The sequence below is a fragment of the Culicoides brevitarsis genome, chromosome 1 (assembly GCF_036172545.1).
Source record: "Culicoides brevitarsis isolate CSIRO-B50_1 chromosome 1, AGI_CSIRO_Cbre_v1, whole genome shotgun sequence".
Classification (NCBI taxonomy): domain Eukaryota; kingdom Metazoa; phylum Arthropoda; class Insecta; order Diptera; family Ceratopogonidae; genus Culicoides; species Culicoides brevitarsis.
The window spans coordinates 19,545,136-19,557,119 of NC_087085.1; the positions used below are offsets into that span (position 1 = coordinate 19,545,136).

The window sequence follows — 11,984 nt, forward strand, 5'->3', positions numbered from 1 at the left end:
TTATCATTTTCAGGTTCATGCTCCTTTCAACATTTTTTCACGAATGTAAATATTATGCGAGAGATCATGTACGTTCGAACCCCGAGAATAAATACATTAAACAGTTAGAACAAAAAAAAAACCTCACACTCATAGATGCACCCGGGCAATAAATAAAATTTATTATATTATTTTCAGAATCATAAATTCATTTTTGAATATTTTTTATTTCAAGAGTCTGTTACTCTTGGTGCTCTTGGCACAGTGCACACCGAAAAATTCTGTGTTAAAACATTTATCTCGTCGTCGCACCAACTACTCGGCAGCAGTAACAGTAGCTTACTTTACATTCATTATTATTATTATCGTCGTCATCATCGTCGTTGTCGTTGTGGCATAATGGTTCTCACATGTACGTTTGTCGTGTTGTTTTTGGAAAAATCTTTTGTATAAATATTTTTTTTCCTTCGAATATTTATTACAATCGTTAATTATCGAAACACACACTCTCACAAGAAATCCGAGGGAAAAAATTGTTAAAAAATTTTTATTGTCTTTTTTCTGTGGTTGTTAATGTCTCTCAGTCTCTGTTTTTTACTCGGGTTTGTTTATGTTCGAGAAAAAAAATAAAATAAATTATTTAAATAAATAACAAAAAAATACTTACTCTTCACTGGCTTCATTTTCACGAAATCCTTTGGCAAAGGGATTGCTCGATATTTTCAATTGAGTCACCTGAAACCAATCAAAATTGAGTTATTACCTGAAAAACTTTCAAATAAATTGCTCCATCGACTGTGGCATGGCATGTATGTGTAAACGTAATTTATTTAATAATAAAAAAAATAACAGAATTTTTATTCAGTCTGGAAAAATATAATAAAATGAAAAAAATTTGATTCATTTTTCACGTACCGACAAATGCTTTTAGTAGTAATAATGTATCAGGACGACATCGGTGAATGTGAAATTTTGAAGTTCACACGGAAAAAAATGTATAATGATAAATGTTGAGTAATAATTTTTTCCGATTTCATTTTTTTTTCGACAGAAGATGAATGGAAAAGTAAAAGATGACAAATTCGTGGATTAATGAAGGATTTTTTTAGAATAACTTGAGGGCTTTGACTGAAAATTGGCATCCATTGGTCATGTAGTTTGACATTTATTGAGTCGTAAAATGATTTGAAGCTCATAAAACACTAAAAATCCGAATACAATCACTTTTCTGAATATTTTTCATGAAAAAAAAATAAATTTATTTAAATAGACACAAAAAAAACTTGTCGCCATGTCATGTTCTTACTTTATTTATAAGACGATCGTGTCAGTTACTAAATTATTACAAGAAAAATTATTCTTGTGCGTTTCGTCATTAAAATTTATCGTCATAAAAAGAGTTATTTGTACATCACGTCAAAACGTTGTCACAACACGTCATCTCGTGGTTTCAAATCCAGCCACAAATCTTTATCGGCACGCAAAAAGGCAAGTCCCTTGCGATATTTCATCGGAATTGCCGTCATTTCGTTCACTTCAAACTGATATTTGGACAAAATGTTGTAGAAAAATATTTTTGCTTGAATTATTCCAAGCCGGCCCGCCATGCATTTGCGAGGTCCCAAGCCGAAACCCATAAAAGCGGAGTTAGTTTCGCCCTCGAAGCGTTCTGGATCGAATTTTTCGGGGTCTGGAAAGTGTTTGGCGTCGTAATGGAAACCAGATGCGGGCATCACGCAATGATCACCAACTTCCAAGTGGAGATCGCGACCATTGGAGTCGGTGAGGGTGACGGGTTTTGTGCAGGCACGTTCAATCCAGGTCAAAGCGGGATGCAAGCGGATCGATTCTATGAAGAAATTGAGGTTTAAAGACTGAATTTGAGCGAAAAGCGGGAGTTACCTTTGATAACTTTATCAGCGTATTTCATTTCTTGCACAATTTCGTACGTCAAAGGTTTGCCTTTTAAATTTTCACGAACTTTATCGATTTCAGCTGTTAGTTTTTGTTGAATTTCAGGATGAAGAGCGAGTTCGTAGGCAGTAAATTGGAAGAGAATTGCTGAAGTATCAAAGCCGGCAGCAAATATTTGGATACTTTGACCAATAATGTCTTCGAGAGGAACGTCTACGATGCGAAAAATAATTTTTTAGGGAATTTTTTTTATTGGGCGAATAAATTTAATATATCCATTTTTGTCATCCTCCTCCATTTTGTCGAAAAATTCAGATGAAAAAGTAAAAATTATACATAAAATAAAAATATTTTTGACATTTTTTGGCTTTTTTTGATTGAAAAATCATAAAAAATTACTATTTATGATAAAATTATTCAAAAAACCGAAGAAACTTGTAGAAGAAAATTATTTTTTGAGTCACGTTACCAAAATAATTTTTTTCCAAAATTTTTTTTTTTAATTTTTGTTCATTTTAAGCTCAAATTTAAAAATAATTCAAAATTAATTTAAATAAATGTTAAGAATCAACGTTTAACGTCTAAAAACGTAAAAATCAATAAAAAAAATTCAAAAATATTTATTTTTTTATAAGTTCGCCTAAGACAAATAAATTTAATTTTTCCGATTTTTGTCCCATTTTTTAATAAAAATAATTTTTAATATTTTTTTATTAAAAATAATTTTAGTTCAAAAAAAAAATTCCCAAAAAAATAGATATTTTTAAAAAATTAATTTTTGTCCCTTAATTTAAATTTTTATCTAATTTTCAGTATTTTTTGATTGATTTATATAAGAACTGTAATTTTATGATTTTTTATTCAAAAAATTTCCTTTTTTATATTTAATGGATTTAATCTTTATTTTTTTCCTGAATTAAAAAAAATAGAGAGGGACGACGAAAAATGAAGATATTAAATTTAATCGCCAGAAAAAAATATTTTTTGTTACCTGCTTCCAAGAAAATTTGTAACAAATCCGGTCGAGAAAATTTTTTATTGTTCCTTTGTTCAAGATCGTCCTTGATGATCGTCGTAAAGTAGTCCGTAGCATGTTTATCAAACATTTTCAAGCTCAAAAACTATTTCAATCGTGAATTTTTAATTAATTTTAAGAAAAAATCGATTTTTTTTACCTTTCCAACTGTCGGCGCCACACTAAAAAACATCCACTTGAAGAAAAATCCCATCCCAAACTCATTTAATTTCCGTCCCAGCTTATAAAATTCATTTCCTTTATCATGAAAAGATTTTTCCTCAATCCCAAAGGCCGTGCTAGCGATCAAATCATTCGTAATCCGCGTGAAAAAATCATAAGTCTCAATTTTCAAGCCATTTCTGTTGTTTTTCTCCATTTCCATGTCCACATATTCCATCGTACGATCCGCACATTCCGTGATCAAGTGAAAGTAATATCGCATCTTGTTCCCCGTGAATGCCGGCGACAAGGTCGTTCGCATCGTGCGCCAGTGATCGTCATGCATGAACGCCATCATCCTCCCGCCAACCGGATCACAACTCACATCTATCGTAATGCGTCGATTCACAAAGTGATCAAAGTTCTTGATCGTAATTTGCTTGACCAGCTCAAGGTCACGTATCATAAAAACGGGTTTCGTCAAATCAAAAGCCCCAAAAACCGTTTCGCCGGAAAATTCGGTGTACGTGTCGCGATAAAAGTCGAAATAACTCGCGAAACCGAAGGCAGGACGCCAATTACTGCCGAGAAGCGGGAGAGGTTTTAGGAATTTTATTCCGCGTTTTGCGAAAAAGTCATGTTGAAGCGTCGCATATTTGTACAGCAAACAAATAAGAATCGCGAAGATAATTACTGGTATTAAAAACATTTTTTTTTAGCGAAAAACAAACGATCGCGAGAAGATCCACTAAACGACTAATCTAAGACACACGCAAACTACCGGTTGATAACTCTCTTTGTTTGTTTTTTGCGAAATAAAAAAAAATTATCGATGATTTGCATATTTCGCGCAACAAACACACGTCAATTTTGTCTAGTAAGTGCTTTAAGAATTTGAATAAATAAATAACGGTTATCAGCATTTACTTTTTTTTTTGCGGACAGGTTTTTGTCTCTTAGAGTAAATAATAATTATACAAATTCAATCAGCGATGAGTGCAGTCAATTTTGAATTAAGAATTAGAAGCCGGTCATGAAGGTGATTTATTGCGAATTTTTGTTCATGTATTGGTCTTGACTTATGATTAGATAAGATTAGATATGACTAGACTACCATCGCGGAACTCGTGGAGGCTTAGAAGGTAAAAAAAAGTCTGTATTGTTTAATAAAAAAAAAATTGTCATGTATTGCGATGATTAAATAACTCTTCCATTAAAAATTTATGCAAAGTAGATTATTGTTGAAAATGCTTTTAATTCAAGTCATTTCCAATTTATTTCAATTAATTTATTTTTATCATATTTTTTTTCTGAATGAGATTATAAAATATTTTAAAAAAATAAAAATATTTTTTCGCACAAAAAGATTAAATTTTTATAAATAATTTTTATAACTTTGAATAATTGACAACGAAAGTTTTATTTATAAATTCAGAAAAATAAAAAAAATATTTTGTTTGTTCAAAATGACTTTTAACAATATTTGGCGTTGAACTTTCAACAATATTTTAAATAATTTTATTAGAATTTTAAATAAAAAATTGGTTCAGAACCTTTAAAATGAAAAGTTAAAACGAATTATGAAAAAGGATCTATAAAAATAATATTAAAAATTTTAAAAATATTTTTTTCATTTTTTTTTTATTTTATTTTTTTATTTTTTTTTTATTCATGAATGTTCAACTTTTCAAATGAGACAAGGGATAAAAAAATATAAAAAAAAAAAAATTTTTAAAAGTATATTTTTTGGACTTCTGAATCAAAATTCATCACTCAACCTTTAAATCATTATGACTGTCTTTGTATGACATCTACTTGAATTTTCGGTTTTTACTCATTTACACATAAACAATGCCATGAAAACGCAAAAAAGAAAGAAAAATTACTCACCCTTTGATTTTGATATGCCGTAACTGCTGTAAATGACGTCTCGGGAAAAATAAAAGCGCGATAATTGCAGAATTGTTCCTTTTCTTTGTTCGCGCTTCGCTCAGGTGGCAAGTAGACGATGTGGAATCGTGGTTGGTAGCGATGCATGGAGTTGAGAATTATCTGAAAATTATTTTTTAAAATTTAGTTTTTTGCTAAAATTTGTTTAAAAAAAAATTAAAAATTGGGATTTGAAGTTAAAATTTTTAAAAAATTAATTTATATTTTGTAATTATTTCCTGAGCTTATGTTTTTATGAAATCAAATAAGAATTTTGGTAAAAAAATTTTTTTTTCGTTAAAAATAAAAAAATTTGCTAAAAAGAAATTTCTTCTAATGATTTCAAGAAAATCATATTTTAACTTGAATTTTCTTCTCAAAAAAAAAAACATAAAATTTGAATTTTTTTTTTTCAAATTTTCTTTGCTAGTTCATACAGTTTAATGTAAGACTAAAAAAGATTAAAAAAAAATTGTTTTTCAATCTGAAAAATTTCATACAGTAGAATTTAAAAAAAATATAAAACTTTATTAAAGAGCTTTAAAAAAAAAATTAAGATAAAAAATTTTGTATTGAAAAAAATCATTTGAAATTTTTGATTAATATTTAAAAAAAAATTTTTTTTTGTGAAATTGAACAAAAATCTTAATTTTTATTTGAACTAGTCTAAATTTAAAAGGAAAATAAAATACTCACATGTCCATGATCATCATACTGATTATTAGTCAACTTAAGTTTATCGAATGTGATCATTTGTTTGGCCCACTGACTGCCTTTTGCCGGCGAATCGGGATGCACGTGCATTCGTGGCGGCGAAATGGGATCTGCCTTGCCCGCCACAATCCACCCGGACGTCGGAAACGAATATCTGTATCTTTTATCGTCCAGTGGCACAAAATCCATCATCATTATGTAATCGGCATCATTGTCCAGACCTCCAACACGCACTTGAAACGTCGGAAACATCCGTCTGCCTGCCTTTGTGACAATCATCTCCGTGCCTTGCTCATGAAATCTGTCCCACAATTGCTTCGCCTCCAGAATTACGGCTGCCTTTGCGATCGACGGGTGGTACGGTCGTTGTTGTTGTTTGCCGTCATCGTTTTTGCCGCCCTTTGTCCCTTTCATTTGTGTTAATTTATTTCCATTGATTTGCATGGGACTTTCTCTGTTCGTGCCACTGGATTTGAGGTTGTTGTTGTTGTTGTTATTGTTCAAACTGTCGGCTTCGTTGTCGCTCATGCTTTGTTCGAGACGCTCCAATGGCTTGTATGACGGACGATCTTTGTCTGCATTTTCCAAGCAGGCTGCAAAAAAAATGGGAATTTTATTAGATTTCTCTTTGCAACTCATAAAACTTCCTTGTTTATCGAGGTACAAGCAACAAAGGTGTATCTCATAAATTCATTAAAACTTTATATTTTTAATGAACAGTCTTCTGTTACTTGTTTACACTACAACTTTTTCATTTTCACAACATTTTGCCAAACATGCAGTGGCAGCAAGAACAGCAGCAAAAAAAAGACGAAACTTGAACATCTCACAAATTAATTTGTTTAATTGAGATGCAACGCTTCACCTCCGTTTGCCAGAGTTTTTCGTTTTATGAAATAATCGTACGTAATAACGCATGAAAATCTCTCTCTTTCGCGTTCGCCGCTTACAAAAAGTCATAAATCATTGTAAACGAGAAACTGTTTGTTTGTTACAAATTTACAACAGCGCGAGTTACTTGCCTCATTACCATGCTAAATATTTCATGAAACCGAGAATCTGCAACTGAAGATTTTAAAACCGATGAATGTGAACCGGATATTTTCAAAAATTTTGAAAATTCGGGAAATATTTGGGATTTTAGTCAAAATTTGACCTTTAAAAAATATTTTTGTGAACAAAAGTATGAAATTTATTTTTAAAATTAATTTTTAAATAATTAATTAATCTTAAATCTAAAATAAAATTTCTTTTTCTTCCAGATTTTTAATTAAAAAAAATTATATTTAAAAAAAATTATTCTAAACAAAATTAAAAATCAAATAAAATTTAATGACTTAACTTTTTTAAATTGTTAAAAATAAAAAATAGATTAGGTATTTTAAATTTTTGTCAAGTATTTTTGATTTTGAACATTGTGATGCTTAAATATCTAAAATTATTTTTATTAAAATTAAATAAAAAAAAATAATTAATTAAAATTAAAAATACTTAAAACATTAAGAATTGCAATTAAAAAAAATATATTTAATTTTTATTTTTTGAGGAAAATTTTTTGACTTGGTTAAGTTAAATTTAAAAGTCGAAAAAAAAATTAAATTAAAAATAAATTTAATATTCATCATTATAAATTAAACATTCAGCATAAAATTGATTTTTAGTGAATTATTGTTTTTTATAATTTTTTTGTTACCTAATTTCTTATTTTTGATTTTCAATCCAATTTTTTTTTTTTAAATATTCCATATTTTTTTAAATTTTATTTTAAAATTACTGAAAGTTTTTTTCAAATAAACAAACCGAAAACCGTTTTCCAATTCGTCAGTTTATTAGAATCCTCAACTACTGAAAGAGAGTGGAAAATATAATCAATTTCAGAGACATCCACATTTAAGTATCTAATTAAGAATCGCAATAAATATTTTCCATCCAAATGCTTTTTTTTCTTAATTTGTCGCATATAAATTACAAATACCTCCGAGTTTAAAATTGTGGTACTACATTTACAAAATAAAAACACATGTTTGCACAACAACAAGAACAACAGCGCGGCGTCTAGAATTTAATTTCATTGAGACTGATTTGAGAAAAGACAATGAATGAGATAATTACAAGGAAAAAAAATAAATAAATACTAATTACCTCCAAAGCGAACGACAAACGAAAGACAATACATAAATTATCGGGAAAGTCAGGCATTACATATTATATTTAAATAAATTTAAAAAAGAAAGGAACGTCGAAGAACGACGAAGAAAAAATCTAATAAATATTTTTGTTGTCAATGCGTGCCACACTGCCACATGTGTATGCAAATTTTGTCGGAAGACAAAAAAAATCAAGTATTTTTTTTAGAAAAAAATAAAATTTATTGTGTCTTGAACCGTAATGTATTGAGTGAGTTGCGTGAGGAGATCGAGACAAGCAGGAACTATTTTGTTCTTGCATTCCGGCAACTTGTAACTGACACATATCACGGCAATTAAAATAACATGCCAACCTGACAGGCAATAAATGAATTGGGAAGAGGTGACAAGTGGGTCAACTGATGAACTAATCGCAATTAGTCAGAATGGAAGGTTTTTATTCGTCGTATTTTATTTTTAAAGGGTTTATCGCATAAAATGGAAAATTTGTGATTTGAATAAAATTTTATCCTCAAATTAATAAAAATTAATAAAAAAATTCAAATTAAGGAAAAATTTAATTAGCCTTTAAAATAAATTAATTAATTATTCCTTAAAAAATTTAATTTATTAAATTTTAAATTATTTTATTAAAAAAATTCAAAAATTTGAGGAAAATCAAAATAAAAAAAAAAAAATATATTTTTTAAAAAAATAATTAAACAAATTTAAATAAAAATATTAAAACAGTTTTATTTAAATTAATTTTAATGATTTTTACAAGAAATATTTTTTTCTCTCGATAAATGCAAAATTGCCGAAAAGATTGAGATTTAAAAATTTTAAAATTAATTTTGCAATTTTCTTAATTAGAAGTATAAATCAATTTATTTATAAAAAAAATAATTTATTAAGATAAAAAAAAAGATCAATAAAAAATTATTAATATGAATCTCGAGAAAAAAAAATTAATTATTTCGTCCTGTTCAAAACATTATTTTTTTACGAATTTAAAATTAAAAAAAAACTTTAAAGAACTAAATTATAAAAATTTTTTAAAGACTTGAATTTATTTTTTTTTTTAATTCATCAAATTTGTTATTTTTAGCCATGAGGATTAATTTAATTAATTAAGAAAATTAATTAACGGAAAATATACCACAAAAAAGGAAAGATAAAGAAAATCACAAAATTTTGTGAAAATTTAAAAAAATTCATTATTATCAAAAAAACAACAATAAATGTTAAATCAAATCGATTTTTCCAATTTAATGCGAAAATTCAACATGAATTTCCATAAACAATAAAAATACATACGAACGAGTGAAAATGAACAAAAAACATTGAAAATCTGCAATATTGACACAACATAAATAGGACGAGCATTTTAATTAAGCAGTTAGAAATTTTACCAATTTAAATCATAAAACGCACTAAAAAGGTCAGCAAATGACGACGAATAAATTGTTACATATTATGAAATATTTTTAATTGGAAAAATCAATAAAACAAACTAATAAATAAAATTCTCGTCTCTAAAATTTAATTTTTTGGTTAAAAATAATATTTCATCATTTAGATCCGAAATTCTTTTAACACCTCAAGATTCTAGATTTCAAAACTTCTTTCTATTTCGAGACAAGAAAAAAATCTAAGGTGTGAAAAAAATGTTGTCTAAAAAAATTAGAATAAAAAAACATGACCTATAATTAAAAATTCTCTTCTTTAAAAAAAAAAAAAAAGAAAAATATGAAGCTAATTTACTTCATTAAAAATTTTTCACTCCAATAATTGACTTTGCACTTTTTTTAAATTGATTTAAATCCGTCAAAAAAATTTTCATCACACACACAATTTTTTTTTTCAGTAATAATTTATTCACCTAGCATTGCCGTACCTTCCATTTCCTTTATTGCGTGCGATCCATTTTTGTACGAGGCATTCCAGTAATCCTCGGTGAAGTGACAATCGTTCACCAATTCCATCGGTGATGTTTCGGCGGCGTAGCTGTGGTGCGATGGTGGCTGCATGTGTGGCTGCATTATTGACATGTGAGACGCGAACATGCCGTCGGTAGCGAATCCCGTTGCTGATGCCGTTAAATGTTGGTGCGGACGAAAATCTGGATGATGCATGATTGATATTTTTATTTTTTTGACTGATTTTCACGCAAAAATTTTTATTCAGTGTCACGAAATATGTTCACAAGTTTTCCAAGATCATGACCGCCGATGATGATGATGAACTAGGAGTGGATTAAAAATGTTTCGTTGTCACCTAATTTATTTATCGCGGCACGCGGCGCGTGTATGAATTGACAAAAATTTAACAATTGGTCAAGTGATGAAAGTCTTATCACACTAGCTAAGCAGCGATGTTGTCGTCAAGGGATTCCCCCGAAAAATTGAGACGCGTGATTTTTTAATAATAACAAAACATTAACAAAAGATATGAGAGATCAACACCTTATTGTCTCGCACTTTCACTTTTTTTTCGTGTACTGATCGAATAATAATGCAATTTTCACACCCCGACTAATTGCAGTCGTCGCAATATTTTTTTATTTTTTTCGTCAATTACTAAAACTTGTTAAAATATGCAAATTCTCACTTTTTCACAGTTTGCAGTAATTACTGCAATTTTATTTTATTTTTGGAAAAATATTTTTTTTTATTTTTGAAAAAAAAATTAAAAAACGCGCTTTAAAATTTATTTTTTAATGTTTCGAACGATCGCGATGATTTCCAACTACTGAACCGAAAGTGATGATGAAAAAAGGTTTTCACAGATTTCTGACACGTATGTCACACACACACATGCACACGCCAGATGATCTTCGTGATCCACGATTGGCCCGCCACAAGACAAAAATAAAGTCTCGATCTTGTACAGTGCAGCAGAAATTCGAGCGAAGAAATTGAAGAACCAGATGTTGATTTTTGTACCAATGCGACTCTGTGAAAAAATTTATTTTTAGACGTTTGGGGGGCGTTGTTTCTTCTGTACACAAGGCAGGTCTCGATCTCATTGGTTTTTGCCTCTGTTTTACGCATTAATCGTATTTTATGAATGAAAGCTCCCGTAATTGTTTGAACGTGCAACGAAAATCTGTCAAAAAGTTAAAAAAGTTGTTATTTTAATTTTTTTTCTTGTCCCAAAAGAAAAGCACAAAAAAAACTCACATCATCAAACTTTTATGTCGGTCGGCACATTCAATTATTTTTTTTTTCGTGTGCAACTAAAGTCCCATACCTTGAAAATGATGATGAATGATCCTTCCAGCAGCAGACAAAACTTTGTTACATCATGAGCGTTCGAGCATTTAACCAATTTCGAGTGAAACTCCGAGTGTACGACAAACAATGTCGTGTGTTTAGTGAAATGCTGCTCATGTGGGCACACAAAAAAAAGTTTTTCTACATCAATTTTTCATTGTGTTAAACTTTTCCTCACTTTTACAGCTTTTTATAATAATATTCTATGGGATTGTGTGAGAGTGTAATGCATTTTTTTATTCCAAACACACACACAAAAAAAAACATTTTCAACAAAAAAAGCGTTGTATGTTTATTACAAACTCATAGACTCATGTCGGTCGGTACACTTACTTCCATTGTAGGTTGAAGGATAAAAATCTCTATTTAAATTCATAGGCAGTAAAATTTTTCATGAAGCTGCAAAAAAAAAATTGCACGTCTACTATATTAATGATGCCTCTGGTGTGGATGGTGATGATGATGAAATGACAGTTGAGGACGATTTTTTTTCGGCGATTTTGTGTTGCGATTGTTTTCTAGTTTAATTAAGACTGTCACATAACAGAATTTAGAATGGCGCTGAAATATTACATTGGAAAGTTTTAGTTTTGCAGGACAAACGGGTTACTTTGAAATATTTATTATTTTTTGACCATTTGAATTTTTTTGTGAAATAAATTTAAATTATCATTTGAAAAAATTTTTATTAAAAAATAAATAAAAAATAAAAATATTTAGATTTTCATTAATAAAATATTTGAATTTTCTTTATTATTTTGTTAAATTTTAATTCGATTAATTTTTCGAAATTTGAAAAATAAAAATTCGAACATTCGACGAAACTATTTTAATTTTTTTATGCAAAATCAACAATAAAGTTTCAGAAAA

General features: G+C 28.8%; 2 protein-coding genes across 2 annotated transcripts; both read right to left on the minus strand.

The window, feature by feature from the left end:
* Positions 1–642: 642 nt before the first annotated feature.
* Positions 643–9,974, minus strand: LOC134837404 (T-box transcription factor TBX1-like). Its single transcript, XM_063852779.1, has 5 exons — positions 9,737–9,974; positions 6,158–6,306; positions 5,696–6,067; positions 4,961–5,122; positions 643–714 (listed from the first exon to the last, which is right to left on the minus strand). The coding sequence occupies exons 1-5, from the start codon at positions 9,972–9,974 to the stop codon at positions 643–645; spliced, it is 993 nt and encodes a 330-aa protein (XP_063708849.1).
* On the minus strand, positions 1,207–3,834 carry LOC134830654 (probable cytochrome P450 9f2). Its single transcript, XM_063844208.1, has 4 exons — positions 3,069–3,834; positions 2,885–3,014; positions 1,882–2,106; positions 1,207–1,828 (listed from the first exon to the last, which is right to left on the minus strand). The coding sequence occupies exons 1-4, from the start codon at positions 3,777–3,779 to the stop codon at positions 1,407–1,409; spliced, it is 1,488 nt and encodes a 495-aa protein (XP_063700278.1). The 5' UTR covers positions 3,780–3,834; the 3' UTR covers positions 1,207–1,406.
* Positions 9,975–11,984: the final 2,010 nt, after the last annotated feature.